The sequence below is a fragment of the Pelodiscus sinensis genome, chromosome 2, assembly GCF_049634645.1.
Source record: "Pelodiscus sinensis isolate JC-2024 chromosome 2, ASM4963464v1, whole genome shotgun sequence".
NCBI lineage: Eukaryota > Metazoa > Chordata > Testudines > Trionychidae > Pelodiscus > Pelodiscus sinensis.
In genome coordinates, this window is record NC_134712.1 from 26856235 (window position 1) to 26875933 (window position 19699).

General features: G+C 36.8%; 1 protein-coding gene across 3 annotated transcripts in view; it reads left to right on the forward strand.

Moving 5' to 3' along the window:
• CSMD3 (CUB and Sushi multiple domains 3) overlaps positions 1 to 19699 on the forward strand; it is a 1183531-nt gene that overhangs the window by 791278 nt on the left and 372554 nt on the right. For all 3 annotated transcript variants that reach the window (XM_075920204.1, XM_075920205.1, XM_075920206.1), the window contains 4 exons: positions 2542 to 2698; positions 8025 to 8216; positions 15468 to 15594; positions 16310 to 16512. In XM_075920204.1, the coding sequence (XP_075776319.1) occupies positions 2542 to 2698; positions 8025 to 8216; positions 15468 to 15594; positions 16310 to 16512 (679 nt within the window). The remainder of the gene's footprint in view (positions 1 to 2541; positions 2699 to 8024; positions 8217 to 15467; positions 15595 to 16309; positions 16513 to 19699) is intronic.

Here is a 19699-nt window from a genome sequence, read left to right on the forward strand (position 1 = left end):
ACTTTTAAATTCATGATTGAGTGATCAGGCAGGTTAAAATGTCCCCCATGCTGGTTTATGTGTATTACCATTCCTGATATCTGATTTGTGTCCATTTATCTTTTGTTGCAGAGACTGTCCATTTTGGCCAATATACATGAAAGAGAGGCATTGCTGGCACTTGATGGCATATATCACATTGGAGGATGTATGAGCCCTTGATGTGGTGTCTTATGTGGTTAGGTCCTATGCTGGTGTCACTTGTATAGATGTGTGGACAGAGTTGGCAACGAGGATTGTTGCAGGGGTAGTTTCCTGGGTGTGTGTATATGTGGTGTGGTGTGTGACTGCTTCAAGTATTGCTTCAGATTGCAGGGTTGTCTGTAGGCAAGGATTGTCCTGTGTTCCAAGGCCTGGGCAAATGAGGGATCTTTTCCAGGATATGTTGTAGATTGTCAATGATGCACTGGAGGGGTTTAAGATGGGAACCAGTAGGTGGTGACCAGTGGTGTTCTCTTATTTTCTTAGTTGGGCCTTTCTTGAAGTAGTTAACTTCTGGGTACTTGTCTGACTCTGTCAATCTGTTTCCTCAGTTCTGCTGGTGGGTGTTTAAGTTTTAAGAATGACTGATAAAGATCTTGTAGGTATTTGTCTCTGTCTGTGGGATTGGAACAAATCTGGTTGTATCTTCGGGCTTGACTATGGACAATGGATTGTGTGTCCTGGATGGAAGCTAGAGGCATGTAGGTAAGAATAGAGGTCAGTAGTTTTCCGGAGTAGGGTGGTGTTTATGTGACCTCATTTATTTGCAATGTGGTGTCAAGGAAATGGATCTCTTGTGTGGACTGGTCCAGTCTGAGGTTGATAGTGGATTCCTGAGGAGGTGTCTAAGTACTGCAATCTGCCTGCCATCTACCTTTTTTCAGTAGACTCTGATCTCATTCCCTCGATCCCCCAGCCACACATACACACACAGCCATAAAGTAGAGCCATTCTTCTCTAGTAAGCCCAGACCACCTCTCCCTCACTTAATTGTGGTACAGTCATTCACACAAAACCATTAGCATTAAAGTCTGTTTGTTTAGTTGCTGTTCCTCTGTTTACTAAAACAAAGAATGTAGGCCAAAACACGAATGTTATTTTGTAATCTCATTCTGAAAATACAATATCTCATTCACTCAGATGATCATGTAAAATACCATGCAGAGATTCCATTTTTACTAGGGGCTTATGCAGAATAATTAATGCTAAATAGGAGTTATGCATGTAAATCTTCCACACAGAAGCAAAAAGGAGCTCATAATATTTCTCTGTCACATTTTAAATTCCCATTTAAATACTTTAAGTGAGGATAGTGGTTTTGGTTTTGCTATACATTCATATTAACAAATGCAAACACTAAATAAATCTTCCACTGATAAAATTAGAATCTATTTAAAATTGAGAATGAATATTTATTTATTTGGCAGGCAAAGTTTTTGAGTTTCACTGTGCAAAAAATCAGGAATCAGACAAGTCAGAATTTAATCATGAGCAAACTTAATCATTCTTAAAACTTATTTGTCAAAGATTTTAAGTGTTAAGATTAGCCACTACAGTTGAACGAATTACAGTTTAACTTTCCTCATGGCTGAATGGAATTTAATAACTCTAATGTTTTAAAAGACCAAAACTTGCAATGAAATATGCCAAATATTAAAATAGATTATTTGAAATGTTCAGGATTTTTTTTCTATTCCAATATCAATGTCCATTGCTAAATAGGGGGAAAAGCAGCTCTTGAAGAAAAATAAATAAAAATGTTGGTTTCCAATTTACATATAAATTACATTGTCATTTCAAGTTAAAGAGGCAGTTATTCTGTATGTTTTATTCACATTTCTTTTGAGAGGCATATCTACACTGGGGAGCTATTTCAAAATATCTCCCCTTATTTCGAAATAACAACAATAACAATAGTGTCCACACTATGAAGCCCATTATTTTGAAATAAAGGACTTGTTATTTCTAATAACTCCTGCTGGCGAAGAGGAATAGCTTATTTCAAAACAGTTATTTCAGGAGTTATTATTTCAAAATAATTTACTCGGAAATAACTCCCTAGGGTAGACATAGCCAGAGATTCTGAGATTTTTTTACAGGTTTGGTTAACATCCAAGGCTGAGTAGTCATTACATTTTTGCATTGCTCTATTTCCAGGAGTGAAGCAGACATGGAAACATAAAATAAATATTCTTTGATATCTTGAAGCCAACATTTTAATAGTGGGAATGGCAAAGTGAACACAGATGTTTAAAAATATTTTGTTGAAATGACAATCCTTCCCACTTCAACTGTCATGCAAAGAAGGAAGTGACATATTTGAAATTGTACATTTGAAAAATCACAGTTTAATCATGTAATTCAGGAAAAACAAACAGCATAAGCATATAGAGCTTTCTGAACTGTCCTACATTAGACTCTCCTACAACAAGCATCCTGCCACTTAACAGATGTACATGAAATTATGTTGTAAGTGAAAAAGGATTTTTTAAAATTGTACAAGTCACATTTGTTTTACAGATATATGATGGAAAAGACAACACAGCTCATCTCCTTGGTGCATTTACTGGGGCCTCTTTGAGAGGACTGACACTAAGTAGTACATCAAATCATTTGTGGTTGGAATTTAACTCAGATACTGAGGGAACTGACGAAGGTTTTCAGCTTGTTTATACCAGTAAGTATGAATAAACATAGAATAATGGATATATGTTGTTTGTGGCATGAAACAATCACCAAACTGACTCAGAAATTAAAATGAAGATAAAAACTGGCAGAATATTGCCATCAATTCACTAATCTCTCAAAATAATCTATTTTCAACTGTCTTCCCAAATCAAATAACATTTCTTATATTGGAGCTCTACTGTCTGTGTTACTTAAAGGATTGATTTTGTTGTTATTTGTAGTTTGATAGTTGAATTGACTCCTTCTGCCAGAGGACTAATAAGTTTACTTCTAACTAAAACATTTTTTTTAAAGGGAAGTATTTTCTGGGGATCATAATGGCTTCACATCAGGAAAACACTTAAACACCGGCTTAATATTAAATATATACTCAAATGAATTGATTTCAGTAGAACTGAAGTATGTTCTTATGCACCTTTCATGAATAATTCCACTTTCCTAATTTCCAATATTGTGTTGTTTCTTTTTCATTAAATCAGTGATTTCATATTTGGACTTCTGTTTTGAATAAATATTCTCATCTGGAAATTATCCAGTGCAATTCATTGTCACAAGAAGTTATAGATGTAAAGAGCTAGTAGGATTCCAAGAAGGATTAAATAATCACATAAATAAAAAGAGTATATGAAATTATAGTATTTCATCTTAAAATAATAGAAAAACTAACCAAAGTTTTGAAACATAACCAAGTAGTATCCATTAACAGTAGGAAGAAAACATTCCCCAAGGATGTGTTAGTGCATAAGTGTCTGTTGATCGGGGCATGAACAGTGTTTCCTCTTCTTCTGAAGCATTTGGTACAGGTTGAACCTCTCTGGCCTGGTAACCTTAGGACCTGACTGGTCCTGGACAAGGGGATTTGCCGGAGCAGGGGCAGTCCCTCCTATAATGGCCCGTGCTAAACTGCTGTCTCCCCCCAGCTCCACTGCTGCCTGGCCAGCCCTCATTCTCTGGACCAAAGCTCTCCAGAGCCTGCTGGCCCTGCTGCTGCCAGTGTCGGAGCTGTGCAGCAAGGGTCAGTACTTCCTGGCTTCAGCTGGAGCCGGAACTGCGTTGCCGAGGCTGGAACTTTATGGCCACTGCCGGTCCCCTGCTACTGCCCAGTTGCTGGTGCCAGATCTCCCTGCTGCAGTCTCCTCCCTACGGGGCTCACGAGTGAGTTCCCTCCCCCACATGCTACCACTTAGTGACCAGACCTCCCTATACCTGGACTCTGTGGTTCAGGAACATCTGTGATCCTGCCAAACCAGAGAGTCCTGGAAAAGGGAGGTACAGCCTATACCGGTCACTTTCAGAGACAGGACACTGAATTAAACAACCAAATGGTCTAATCAGGTATTGAATTTCAATATCTTTATACATGAAATGGACTTTTTAGAATTTCCATAGTGAAACTAAAACACACTTCACAGATTTTGTGGCATACACAAACTAAATTAGTTTTGTTTTGTTGAATTTTCCTTGGGGAAGAGGAAAATAATAATGAAAAACGACAACAACCCTAGCATAAATAGCTATGAATTGCCACTATGAATGATAATGAATAATCACTGGGCCAGGTAAAGAGAGTGAAAATGACTCTACAACCTTATGGATTAGGATACTCACAAAGTGAGACACTCTACCTCAAGTTACTAAGCCAAAGATTATTTATGTATAGAAAATGAGCCAGCTTTTATAGGAGATATTGAGAAAAAGCGACTCTAGTGGCTAGAGCATTTTCCGGTAATATGGGATACCTAAGTTCAAGTCCCATTTCTCTGATCTCCCATATCCCGAGTGTGTACCCAAACCACTAGACTAAAATTTATGAAGGAGGTGGTTGCCAGTATATTATGAATCTAATTCTGCTTTGTTTTGGAAAAGAGCTTGAAGAACATTTTTTTTTCTTTTTGATTGCTGGAATATTTATTTTTTATTTGATCCATAGCAAAACTTTTAAAAAAAATCAGAACTGCCAGTGAACTAAACTTATAATTATTCACCATTTCTAATCATAGCCCTCTCAGGCTATGTCTTCACTGCAAGTTCTTCCAGCAGAAAATATGCTAATGAGGGACTCGTTAGTATAAGTCACAGTCTCATTAGCATGAGACTGCGACTTATGCTAATGAGTCCCTCATTATCATATTTTCTGCAGGAAGAACTCTCAGTGAAGACATAGCCTCAGTGACTTTCCCTGGAAATAGGAGATAGGATACAAGCAATTAGATACAATGTCAGTATCAACAGTTAGAGTCTTAAACATGGACTTTTAAATGAAAACTTTCTGGCATACCACCTATTCCCCATACTCACAGAGTAACAGTGAAAATCTTGGCCAATAGTGGGGCTCAGTACTTCACTCCTAGACTTCAACAGTAAGGCAGAACAATAATCTAACTCACAGGTTCTGGCATGAAAGTCCCTGTTATCTCCATATTCTCGAAGAGCCATACTGGCTGAAACTCAATAGAAATGACACAGCATGTAACTTACCAAGACATATTTCTGTTACCATATCAATATATAGCTCAATCTGCATCTAAGCAGTTTTGCTGTAAAGTAAATGAAAATTCTTGACCATTAATAAACACAGCTCAGTAATTGAGAAGAGAGAGAGAATGCTCACAAAGTTGTCAACCAGTCAGCACAGTTCCACAATATGAGACTTGGTGGACACAATCTTGGAGGAAAACCTTTTCTTTATTACTTTCTCAGACATATGTGGGAATGTCAGGGTCACATGAACCATATGCCCTTGCTACATATGCACATTAGCTAAGTAGTATTATTAAATTTTGCATGTGTTCAAATAGAATGAGATTCCTAGATTCTCCTATCCTCAGCTCAAAACCCATTTACACTAGAACACTTGCATGACCTTGTTCTATTTCTGTATTTTTGGCAGTGTTTCAATTTTCTACCCTCACCTGGTATTTTGTAATTTACAGATGTGTTTTTTTTATTTCACTATTCTACTCCCCTTTTTCTCAAAAGTGACAGAACTGTTTTAGTGCACACTTTCCTGAACAATTCAACTTCAGTCTGAGATCAGCCTATATCTTTCAATCTTTAAGTTCTGAAAGTTCCGAGCTACTAAAAGCAGGATTAGAATAGAAACCTTTACTCATTTAACTATTATGAAAGTGCTACTTTGTATTCAGACATATGTGGCCTTGGTAAAGGAGATGGTTTTATATTAAAGCTTGAAAAGAAAATAGCAACAAACAACCAAACTCTGCAATTTTGCTATTGAGCGCCTACACATTCATTGTCAAACTAAACCAAAGTGTCATCATAATAATTGGACAATTAATTTTAGTGTTGTATTATAAATTATTGTAATATTTAGAAATAGATGGTATTTATATTATGTGGCCATTGAAAGCCATGTAATTTTTTAGCACTTAACTTTGTTTTATGGTTGTCAGTCGAAAGGAATCGGAGCAGAAATACATCAAAAAGAAAAAAAAAGCTCTGACTTTTTCAGAGTATTGATAATTTCTGGAAATTAAATTCAATATATTGTGGTTTTGAGTTCAAGTCACTGTCCAAACACTTTTTTCTTTGTTGAGGGCATATCTACACTAGGAAATTATTTAGAAATAAATTATTTCAATATAATGACTCCCAAAATAACTATTTTGAAATAGCAGGTCCATGCTACAGGGAAGCCTCAAAATTAGTCTGAGGCAGACTCCCATAATGTGAACATGCTACCTTGACTTAGAGCCCTAGGAAGCACTGTGGAGTAATTACTTTGAATGACTCTGGGGAGTAGTTATTTCGAAATATCAGCAGTGAAATATCCACACTACCGCTATTTCAAAATAACTGTTTTGAAATAAGCGTTATTCCTCGTGGAAAGCAGGAGTTATTATTTCAAAATAACCAGCCCCCTATTTTGAAATAAAGGGCTTAGTAGTGTGGACATTCCACCTGTTATTTTGAAATAAGGGGAGTTATTGAGAAATAATTTCCTGATGTAGACTAGGGCTGAGAATGCTTTAGTATATTGCAATTTACTTTACCACATATTTGTGCATTACACATTGCAACAAGCAATTGTCAACCATATGTAAAGTGTCCTCATTGTTTTTGTTTGTTTTTTTACTTCACTGGCTAATTGGGGCGTAGTGAAAAGTACATTTTCTAACAACACACTGTTTTTGAAGGCTATGTCTTAAACATTGGAATGTTTATAACTTTTCTTAAGGAAAATCAAAGTGAAGAAGAATATAAAGCCAGTTTAATATAATTCATTGAGAGCTTGTTTACATGAACACTTGGTTCGTGCCAATAGAGGTATCAATCTACAATGCGGTTGCCATCATGTCAGTCTGGATCCTGCTGCCACTCATAATAGATCACCACAATGTGCTTAAATCTGCTCTTGTTGCAAAGTGGGTTAGGTTAAAACAAACTATAGAACTTTTGGTGCATGGTAGCATGGTCCACCCAGCCACTTAGCTCATGGCAGGTTAGTGTGAGGTAGATTTACACCCCAAACTGCCATTAAATAATTGTTTGTACAGACAATTCCAAAAACTTCTAGTGAGACTTAGGGTATGTCTCTCTTGCATTTGGACAGGAAGTATGGTTTCAGCATGTGTTAAAGATCAAAGCTAGTTCCAATAATAATAGTCACAAGGCTGCAGCTTAGCCTTGCCCATCAAAGACTCTGGGTATATATTCAAGTTGCAGCTGCCTACACTGTTGTGACTTCACTGACATTGTTACCTAAGATAGCTTTGATTTAACTAGCCTATGTATGATGCAGTCACAGCTACCAATTGCAACATACACATAATATAAGGCCAAGTCTACACTGACAGAGAAAATTGATGCAAGATACACAACTCCAGCTATGTGAATTGCATGGCTGAAGTCAATGTACCTTGCATCGATTTTCTGAGGCAGCCCCAAAGTGGGAGGTTGGCAGAGAAATATTCCTGTTGACTTCCCTCACTCCTAGGAACAGCGAGGAGTACTGGTACCAATGAGAACATCCTCAGCATTTGATTTAGTGGGTCTTTACTAGACATACTAAATTGAATCCTGGAAGACTGATCATCAGAATGTCGATCCTCTGGTAAGTAGAGTCATGGCTTTAGGCTTCTATGTGCCCTAATATATTTTGAAAATTGAATTTAGGCTCCTTTCTGAAAATCCTGTACTTTTCTATCATTTTTAGTCCCATTTAAAAAAAAAAGAAACTTAAATTTGTTGCTGAATAAAAAATACAAATTTTCTGTGAAGAGACTAAAAGAAAAGCCTTTAAATTCCCAATTGTGTGTTATTGTTTTAATTATGTTACTCTACTCTTATTACAGGTTTTGAGCTATCACATTGTGAGGATCCTGGAGTTCCACAATTTGGATACAAGATCAGTGACCAAGGCCATTTTGCTGGCAGTACCATCATTTATGGATGCAATCCAGGTTACACACTCCATGGAAGTAGCCTTCTAAAGTGTATGACAGGGGAGAGAAGGGCATGGGACTATCCTCTGCCATCCTGTATTGGTAGTAGACTCTTTTTAAGTTTAATGAAAATTCCATTGTGTTAAAAAAACCTTATGCTATTATATTTTCTAAAGGCTGATTATTTGATATATGTTCCATCTGGCAACTCTGTCCCAACCTGCTAATTATATCACTTCTTGGCATCTGAAAGTTGTAGTTAGACCATCAGGCAAGTAAATATTAATACAGAAGTGCATAATAGAAATTATTGTTAAATGTGTTTCTTGTTTTTAACACTCTCGGTTAACTTAGAAAAGATATCTGGGGTCTTGACTTGCTAAACTATTTGTAAATCAGTAAGCATATTCTATTAATATGATCAGTTATAAAGCACTTTTCACATGTAATTTTTTAAAACAATATATATTAAAAATTCAAATATTGAATAATAGAAATATTAGGAATATTGAAGTACACACCTGGGGATCAGGAGCTAGATTGTGGTTTCACTACCAGCCTTTTATAAAGGGTGCCATATAGTGTGTTGCCTCAGATATATTGCAGTGAAAAAGAGGCACTCCTCTTTATTTGGGAATTGGAGAGAGGAATGGTTAGTAATTTATCACTGTCTAGATAGAAGCCAAGGGCTCCTTCAGGGTTCCTCTTTGCCCACATGCTTCAATGAGGCTTTTCTGGGGGCGGAGGGGGAAAGAGGGCAGACAAAAAGTTTGCACATGCTCCTTTATGCTCAAGCTTAATTTATGTGAAAAATCATAGGTGTCTTATTTTGCATTATGCCTCCTCACAGTCATTCATTTCAGGATTCAAGGATAAACATACCATTAACATGAATTAAATCTATTTTCAAATCAATTATTAGTAAACATAACAAAAAATATTCCACAATTTTGTTGGTCCTGAAAACTTGTGAATGTTTTGGATACGACCTTCCTGGGGCAGCAAGTGTACTATCTTCGAGCCATATAGACTGACAAGCTGTTTCCAGAGAGAGAATATGAACTTCAGAGCAGACTGTTAAGAAAGAGGACACAAACCCTAATTTATACTTAGTTTCCACCTGCCATTTTAAAGTGTAAACTCCTCGGTCACTGTAACAGCCAACCCATAGAATCACAGACAATCCTCTTAGGTACTCCGATCTCCCTTGTCACCTAGTCAAGGTTGCCTTTGTGATAGATGCTCCCTTACACAAACAATTTCAACAATGTTCATGTTATCCCCAGTCTGAAAAGATTAGTCTCATACTTCAGGTTAATTGCACCTTAAAATCTCACACCAAAGAAAAAGTTTACACCAATCCTATAATAAATTATCCACAGATTTATTAACTAGAAAAAGGAAATAAGAGAGTTATTTACAGGATTAAAGCTGGTAAACATAGGCACATAAATGAGTTAGCCTTAAATTTCAAAATGTAATAGAAACTTCTATAATAAGAAAGCTGTATACCTCCTTTATCTTCAGAGAGGTAGCCGAGTTAGTCTGTAACAGGAAAAACTTAAAAAAAAACCCCACAAATAGTCTAGTAGACTTTAAAGACTAGCAAAACATGTAGATGGTATCTTCGTGGGCACAGCCCACTTCTTCAGATTACCAGAGTGTTGGAAGTCCAGATCCAAGAATAAATGAGGAAAGGGGGAGAGGAGGGGAAGAAGGAAAAAAAATAAGGGGAGGAAGAAAAAAAGATAGTGAGTAGATAAGCTTCAGCAGGATAGTCGAGTGAGTCTGTAACAGGAAAAACAACAATTAGTCTAGTAGCATCTCAAAGACTAAATAGTTACAAGAACTATTAGTTTGCACTAGGAAAGGAAGATAACCAAGACCAGATTCTACTCAGACATCAAGAACCATTAACACCTTCATAGTTTGGTTGCTTGATAATGTGCCAGCCATCTTATATCATGATTCAAACCATTTTGTGCCCAGGAAAGCTCATGATACCATTTACATGTTTTGTTAGTCTTTAAAGTGCTACTAGACTATTTGTTGTTTTTTAAGTAAATTCTTTATGGCTAACCAAGCCTAAACTCTGGGGACCAAATCTTTTGATCTCTTTGAGGGTCCACCATAGTTATGTGTTGATGGGTCTTCCTTGTTGGGCAGGACCTAACACAGAGGCTATGTCTACACTACAAGGTTTTTGCACAGAAACACCTGGTTTTGCACAAAAACCTGCAGAGAGTCCATACCTCAAGAGTGTTTTTGCGCAAGAAAATCTACAGTCAATCGACAGAACAGATGGCTTTTTGCAGTGTAGGTATACATCCTTCTACAAGGCATAACTCCTTTTTGTGCTACAGCTCTTGCGCAAAAAGGCATGTGTAGACGTTCTGCAGGGGTTTCTTGCACAAATAGAGCCTATCCGAAAAAGCACGCGTGCTCTGATGGCCATTCTGTGAATGACTATCAAAGCTTTCGTGCACAAGAGGTGTAGACGTGTTTTTGTTCAAAAAGGTTTTGCACAAGAACTCTTCCGCAAAGACTTCTTGTCCAAAAACCCTGCAGTGTAGACATAGTGTAATATTTCATGCTCATTAATATCTTTTTCCTCTCACTTTTATATATATATAGCTACAGAGGCTTACAATAGAAACACTCAAATATTACCTTACAATATGGCCTATAGATTTTAAAAGTGAGATGAATGCACATACCAACTCACAAACATTCCATAAAGCAAAGGTGGGGAACCTAAGGAGGCTTGCTTGTATTTGGTCCTCAAGGCTTGGGGCTTCCCCCCAATATTGGAGATCCCCCTGCTTCTCACTTGTGTGTGGCCCCAGACTGATTTTTCTGTGGGTCAGCGGTGATTCTATAAACTTCCAAGGGAATTTATTCCAGTGCTTCACCATCCTGACATGAAGAAAGTTTTCCCTAATGTCCAACCTAATGTCCTTTGCTTCAATGGAATCCCATTGCTTCTTGTTCTATTCTCAGAAGTTAAGAAGAATAATTTTTATCCCTCTTTCTTTTGATAACTTTCTTGGTACTTTAAAGCTGTTATCAAGTCCCCTCTCAGTCTTCTCTTTTTCAGACTAAACAAACCCAACTTTTACAAACTTCCCTCATATGTCATATTTTCTGGAAATTTTTATAGTTTTTGTTGTGCTTCTCTGGACTTTCTCCAGCTTTTCCACATTTTTTCTGAAATGTGGCACACAGAAATGAAAACAATAGTCCAGTTTAGGTCTAATCAATGCAGAATAGAACAGAAGAAATACTTCTCATGTCTTGCTTATGATACTCCTGTGAATATATCCCAGAATAAGGTTTGCTTTTTTTGTAAGTGTCACACTGTTAACTCATATTTAGCTTGTTGTTCGCTGTGACCTCCAAATCTCTGTCTATGGTACTCATCGTAGGCAGTCATTTCTCATTGTGTATGTGTGTAACTGATTGTTCCTTCCTAAGTAAAGTACTTAGCAGTTTGGAGTACTTTCATGATGTTGACCACCTTGAACATCACAAAATGTGAGGTATAACCACTTCAGGAAGGACCGGTCTACATACAACACTTGCACTGTTCAGCATTTTTTTAAAAATCTATTTAGTTAAACTGTTGCAAACTCCTGTATGGATACATTTAATTGGATTGGCAGCTAGTTTATATCGATATATCTTAGCTCAATAAGTTAAATTCAGTTTATTTTTGAAAATATAATTTGTTGTACACTTAATTAAGTTTATCTACACAAGAGTTTAAGTTGTTATAAGCTATTTATAAATCTAGTTAAGTGTGTGCATAAAGGAATTTGTTCAGAATGGATAAATAGATTTTTAAAATAACTTTAATAAAATCAGTGTGAGATTTGTCTATAGACAAGGTGTAAGAAGAGGAAAAGAAAAGTAGGTGTTGACATCAATTGTAAACTGAAGTTGTCTGATTCTACATTCTCCAGTATAATTGCTTATTCCTGCTAAAACAGAGTTCAAAGATATTTAGGATATCTCTAAATAATACATTATAAATCCTATGTCCTTCATATAGCTACTTCTGGGCCATTCATGTTGTCAAGTGTAAAGTCAGAGCTTAATGATGTCTTAAGAACAATACAAACTGAAGAAATTGGTTAAAGAGATGATGAAACCTAGCCAGCTAATACTGCAGCTAAACTACATTGAAAAGGAAGAACACTAATTGTGTTGTGTTCAGTTGTGTCCAGCAATTATGATGGAGCAAATATGTTCTAAAGTAGATGTGGGTTTAAATCAAAACAAAAGATCCAGTCGCCTTCAAACTGTGAGTTAGATGAAATCTGAAACAGGACTTTGTGGCTGTGCCCAGGGTTTTTTGGTTTGTTTGTTTGTTTTTTATAATATGCCATACCAAACTCTTAAATTCTTACATTCTTGAATTAGAGAGAGAGTTGTGATAATGACTTGAAGTTTGAGGCCCTACCTCATCTCTAATAAATATTAACTCAGAGTTAAAAATAACAATAATAATTATTATTATATTAATAAATAACAACAAAAATTTAAAACATAGTCAGCAATATTTTAATTTGCCAACTGCACAAACATATCATGTCATACATTATTCCTTATTGGTGGGGGAGCAACATCATCACATTGTCTTAACTCTCAAATCTGGAATAGAATTTTTAATATTTTTTTAATAAATAGAATTTGTATTTTTTCTTCTGCCAACAAATAATATGCTACTCATAGTGCACTCATTTTATGTTCCCGTTCAAAAGTGAGAGTAACAATCATTCCCATTCTTTGACTTAAACAGTCATGAAGAAATATTTTTCAAAAGACCTTGTAGGAGTCATCAGGTTGGAAAAATATCTAAAAAAATATATGAGAAGTTTGAAGAGACTACCTGTCTCTGAAAATTTGCTTCTACTATGTTGGGAAATCAGTCAAGAGTGCTGTTTCGATTAAATGTTGTCATAAAGCTCATATATCATAGGCTAAAAAATCTCCCAACTAAATATTTTAGATGATGTTAAGTTAAAATTGAACTGCATTTTAACTACACCAAAAGATCTAATCAAAGCATTATTTTGGCATTGGTGTGGCCAAGAGAGAAAGCATTAGAGTGATTTAAAAGGAAGGAAAGCAAAATAAACAGATTTAAAAGGCCCGAAGGGTCTTTATAAAAATAAGATTTTCTCAGAGGTGGACTAGAAAGATTATGAATTATTCAGGTTTCATTAATGATTGGCTGAGGCCAACTAATAGGAAGTAGCTTACCTTCTGTTATCCTTTAAGAAATAATATAGCTTTGCTATGATTACATGTCTTTGTTGAAAAGTTTTACAGCTTTGTTTTTCAACCCCAAACTTCTGTTTTCTCAGTGTGTATTCTGGATTTATTTAGTTTTATTTTCTTTCTTTCTTTCTTTCTTTCTTTCTTTCTTTCTTTCTTTCTTTCTTTCTTTCTTTCTTTCTTTCTTTCTTTCTTTCTTTCTTTCTTTCTTTCTTTCTTTCTTTTACTTTTTAATGTTTTTTGGCTCTTTCATACTTTCAGTTGTTAAGCTAAGTTCTGCATTGTTTTCATTGAGGAGTTTTTCTTACTAAAAATAAATGACATTTGATACAGTACTACATGGGGAATTATTGCTTAAATTGTAAAAGATGGGGATCAATACGAAAATTGAGAGGTGGATAAGGAACTGGTTAAAGGGGAGACTACAGTGAGTCATACTGAAAGGTGAAATGTCAGGCTGGAGAGAGGTTAATAGCGGAGTTCCTCAGGGATCAGTTCTGGGACCATTATAATTTAATCTTTTTATTACTGACCTTGGCACTAAAAGTGGGAGTGTGCTAATAATGTTTGTGGATGACACGAAGTTGGAAGGTATTTATTGCCAATTCAGAAAAGGATCGGGATATCATACAGGAAGATCTGGATGATCATGTAAATTGGAGTACTAGTAATAGGATGAAATTTAATAGTGAGAAGTGTAAGGTTATGCATTTAGGGATTAATAACAAGAATTTTAGTTATAAGCTGGGGACACATCAGTTGGAAGTAATGGAAGAGGAGAAGGACCTCGGAGTCCTGGTTGATTACAGGATGACTATGAGCCGCTAATGTGACATGGCCGTGAAAAAGGCTAATACGGTTTTGGGATGCATTAGGCGAGGTATTTACAGTAGAGATAAGGAGGTTTTAATGTCGTTATATAAGGCATTGGTGAGACCTCATTTGGAATACTGTGTGCAGTTCTGGTCTCCCATGTTTAAGAAGGATGAATTCAAACTGGAACAGGTACAAAGAAGGGCCACTAGGATGATCCGAGGAATGGAAAACCTGTCTTATGAAAGGAGACTCAAGGAGCTTGGCTTGTTTACCTTAACCAAAAGAAGGCTGAGGGGAGATATGATTGCTCTCTTTAAATATATTAGAGGGATAAATGCCAGGGAGGGAGAGGAATTATTTAAGCTCAATACCATTGTGGACATAAGAACAAATGGATATAAGTTGGCTATTAGGAAGTTTAGACTCAAAATTAGACAAAAGTTTCTAACCATCAGAGGAGTGAGGTTCTGGAACAGCCTTCCAAGGGAAGTAGTGGGGGCAAAAGACCTATCTGGCTTCAAGATTAAGTTAGATGGGTTTATGAAGGGGATGGTTTGATAAGATAATATGATCTTGGCAATTAATTGACCTTTCACTATCAGTGGTAAATAGGCCAATGGTGGGAAGATAGGAGTTACTATAGAGAACTTTTTTCTGGGTGTCTGGTTGGTGAGTCTTGCCCACATGCTCAGGGTTCAGCTGATCGCCATATCTGAGGTTGGGAAGGAATTTTCCTCCAGGGTAGATTGGCAGAGGCCCTGGAGGTTTTTCGCCTTCCTCTGTAGCATGGGATACAGGTCACTAGTGGAAGGATTCTCTGCATCTTGGGGTCTTTAAACCATCATTTGAGGACTTCAATATCTGAGATATAGGTGGGAGGATTATTCTAGTAGTGGGTGGGTGAGATTCTGTGGCCTGTATTGTGCAGGGGGTCAGACTAGATGATCATAATGGTCCCTTCTGACCTTGAAGTCTATGAGTCTATGAGTAAATGGCATGGTATGTTCCCTAATCACTGTATTGCCTTCAAAATTATCAGAAAAGCATAAAAACTGTAGCAAAATATATAAACATCTGAGTAATAAATACACCAATATCTTATATTTTGAAAACATTTTAAATCTTCCTTCTGTTTTGCATTTCATAAAGTATGTTCAATCCTAAAATACTTTTTTCATTGTTAGCAATATATAAACATAGTTTGGAGAATTATGTGTAATAAAAAATGCTTTGTTCTTCAAATGGTTTTTTTATTAGCTGAATGTGGAGGTCGTTTTAAAGGAGAATCATCAGGAAGAATCTTATCTCCTGGCTATCCTTTTCCTTATGACAACAATCTGCGTTGCATGTGGATGATTGAAGTAGATCCAGGAAATATTGTCAGGTACTGTAATTGAAGAAGATATGGGTTTATATTCTAGATAAAGAAGGTTCCAATACCAAAAATGTAGATTCAGGCTTTTTTTTTTAAGAAAAATTTAGCTCCATAATGTTGGTTTAAGTCCCTCTATAATTTCATTGTCACTGCTCTTGTGAATGAGGAAATTGTAGAGTTAAGGCAGCGAAATTATTTCATTAATTAAAATAGCATGATTAATTTTAGAAACAGTAGTTATTAAAAGACACAAATATATGCCTCTACATAGAGTACATGGTACTAGAGCCATTGCAAAGAGCCAATATGAAAAAAAAGGAGAAGATTGCAGCTCAGTAATTAATTTTAAGTCAAGCACCTGATCACAATTTATCATTTGATGCGTGATAGAAACAACATATGTACTTCTCAAAGAATTATATTGGTACATTTTAATTTATGTTGATCATATTTGATGTAGATAACATGATATCATTTTCACGTGATTAAGAAATGTCCTTTTCTTTTAAAACAAGTCATATAGTTAAATCATTATCAAATTATGTTGTGTGTTTAATGTATGTTCACAGCTTTACTTTTATGGTTCAAGAGTAATATTTATAAAGTCAATCTGAATTTGTGTGTAAATTCAGACTGATTTGCTACATTGGTTTTAATTTTATAATTAAAGAGACATTACTGACAAAAACAACAAAGCTGACAGAAATCTCCTGATGCTTTACAGCCTCCAGTTTCTTGCTTTTGATACTGAAGCATCACATGACATACTACGAGTTTGGGATGGACCACCAGAAAATGAGATGCTACTTAAGGAAATTAGTGGATCTCTTATTCCAGATGGCATTCATAGCACACTCAATATAGTGACTATCCAGTTTGACACAGACTTTTATATCAGCAAATCTGGGTTTGCCATCCAGTTTTCAAGTAAGTTAATTCTTTATAAAATAGAATTTTGTATAGGACTCCTTGAGCCAATTGTTGTGGCGTTTTTTCTCTTGCTAAAGACAATGGTATAATTTCTATAGACTTCAAAAGAAGCAAAATAAAGCCCCAGATTATAATCCATATTATAAAACTGTATTTTTGTCATTGTTGTGACAGCAGTTGTTTCCATTGTTAAAAAATATCTGTGTTTTTTGCAATGATGTCTTGACTTCAAGGGCAGCTGAGAGGCAGCAAGAATGCTTGTAACTAGGGCCAGTGTTTTGTCAGAAAAGAGGTTGAGATGGGAGTGCTGATGATTGCACCCTTCTCTGATTTATGTAGGAAGGAATTGAGCTAGAATAACTACTTTCAGAAAGATGTGTGCAGAGATTCTTTGGATTGCTTGAGGCGCTGAAAAAAGAGCAACAGTTCTCTCCTACTGACTATTTATCTTCTTTCTTTGCTTCATCGGCTGGGTTTAACAATCAGACAGTTTGCTTCTGGTTCTAAACCATTACTCAAACGATCTTACTATATATTTTAGAAATATGCATCTCTCAGTCTGCCTGTCTGTCAGTCTATGAATCTATTTGTTCAAGAACTCCTCCTAAACAATAATTGCTAGGACCACCAACTTCAGTATACCACTTCCTCTAATCATAAGTTAAAGCAAAGTGAGGGTTTGGTTGTGCCAGAACAATGGGATGTGCCTGGAATCTGATTGTTTGCCATCGCATGGAAGGAGTCTGATAGCAGGGATTGTTATGCTCCACAATGACCACAGAGGGGCAGCAACTGTGGGGGAAGTTATATTGCAGAGGTACCACAGGGGGCTATGGAGGAACAAAAAGGAGGGGGGGTACCGCTGAATGGCCCCGCTCACCAGGAGCCCCACTGAGGCGCAACCAGCAGCCAGAGAGGAGAAGAACATCTCCTGCTGACAGCCCAGTTGGCTTGGGAATCAACCTTCAGCTGGGGCCCAGGACTGCAGCCACCACCACCATGCCCCTCCCAGGCAGGAGGAGCCACCATCAGGCCAGCACAGTTCCAGCTGACCTTGGGGCTGTACTGAGCCTCCCACACCTCCCCACTCTCTGCCCTGATCCCCCCTACCCTGAACACTTCTTTGTAAGTCCCTGCCCTGAGCTCCCTGCCCTCTGTCCAGAGTCCCATGCCTCCCCGCCCTCTGCCTCAAGCCCTCCCACCCCTTGCCCTGAGCCCCCTACCCTCTGTGTTGAGCCCCCACACTTCCTGATGTGTTATGGATCCAAGCAATGCCAGGTACATTTGGCAATAATACATATTTTAATGGTTAAACTAAAGAAATAGTTTAACTTTTATAATATTTTATTATCTTTTCCAAGCAATAACTTTTCAAACCTTTATTTTGATAAACCAATAGTTATGAGACCTGAAACTAAAGCAAGACTACCAGATTTCAAAGAAAGCCTAAGAGTATTTTTCTGATGAGTATTGCAAGATTAGATCCAGTAATAACATTTTCTTCAGCAGTGTTGACATTCCTTAACTATGCTTATCTCAGCTTCTGTCTATTTGATAATAATTCCACTCACTTTGCTATAAGTCTAAAACTAATAGTTGTGTTATCTCTCCTTTATTTCCCTTCTCTTGTTCTTCCAGAATATGAATATTCAGATATATGTATATGCATGCACATATGCACAAATACCTCGAAGCTAAATTGCTGGCGGTAGGGGGAAGTTGTGATTTGATGTGTATGACTAGCAGAAATTGAATGCAAGCGGCTTTTGTGGTGGGAAGTGCTTGCTCAGTTCCATTCTGTTTCTACAGGCATGTGGCCACCCACACAATATCCTGAATGCTCCTCTCCCTCACACAGATGAACTTTGTTCTCCTACAGTCCTCAAAATATTGCCCCCCCCCCTTCTTTAACCACAGGGCCCTGCTCTACCACTCTCCAATATCTACCCATATGCAGCCTTTCTTCTCAGTCCTTAATCTAAATCACTGTCTTAGTCATGGTTTGGGGTACTATCTTGAGGAGGAACATGGGGGAGAATGATTTGCTTGGTCATTCAATTACTCAGTGGAGGAGCATATAGTAAACAGAGGGGGCATGAAGCTTACCACAGAGAACAGGAGAATTGTGTATGGAGTCAGGAGGGATAATTGTGCTTGAACTGCAGGAGAAGCAGAGGCAAAGAACTATTGCAGAGAGGATATTCCCTCTGAGAAGCCTTCTATGGAGCTTCACTGTGATGAACCAGAGTTCATAGGAACAGAGATTCACCTAGGTTTACTTCCCTGTATTTGAAGTATTATTAGTTTTGTTCTCAATTCCTCGTCTAGCCCAAGGCCCTTGCATACCCCATATTCCTCTGCACACAAACTTGTCTGTGAGGAAGACATCAAAAATAGTGTGTGGCATGCATCAAATATTTATGAAATTGACAAATTTTAATTTATAAACAGATCAACAAATTGAAAAATTTCAAAAAATCCAATATTTTCCCTCAGATGCCATATAATAAAAATAGAGTACATATTCTTGTGTTTTCTATTCTAAACAAAATTAAACTTCTGCTGTAAGTTAAAATAAATACATAAGGAGAGAGAGGGAAAGAGATAGAGAGAGAATTTCAGGTTCCAATGTATATTCTTTGATTGTCTACTGCTTCTTGAATAAACAGATGATAACAACACAGGTTCTCTTAGGGTATAATTAACAAACAAAAAGTAATAGCTTTTATTTTACTTTTGCCATTTCTTGAAATGCAGATTATGAGTATCTGATAGGATTATCAATGTCTTTTAGCTCACTATTAATTTTAATCAGTGACAATGTAAATTGTATATTTAATTATTCACAATCTCTTAAGTGATTTATTTAGCTATTTATTATTGTATGGGATACTCACTCGCTATCAGTTGTGTGTAGCTCTGTGTTCGGTGATGAAGGGCTTTTAACTAGGTTTGTAGGGGGATGGTGACCTAAACCCTGAGGTAAGTGGGGAAGTGGAATATCAGGAATGAACACAAGGAGGAAGGTACAACAGAGGAGGACCCCCAATTCATAATGAGAATGTAGGGCAATCAGCTAGTTATCTAAGATGTGTGTACATGAACGCAAGAAGCCTGGGGAACAAGCAGGAATTACAAGAATTAGAAGTCCTGACACAGTCAAAGAACTATGATTTGACTGGAG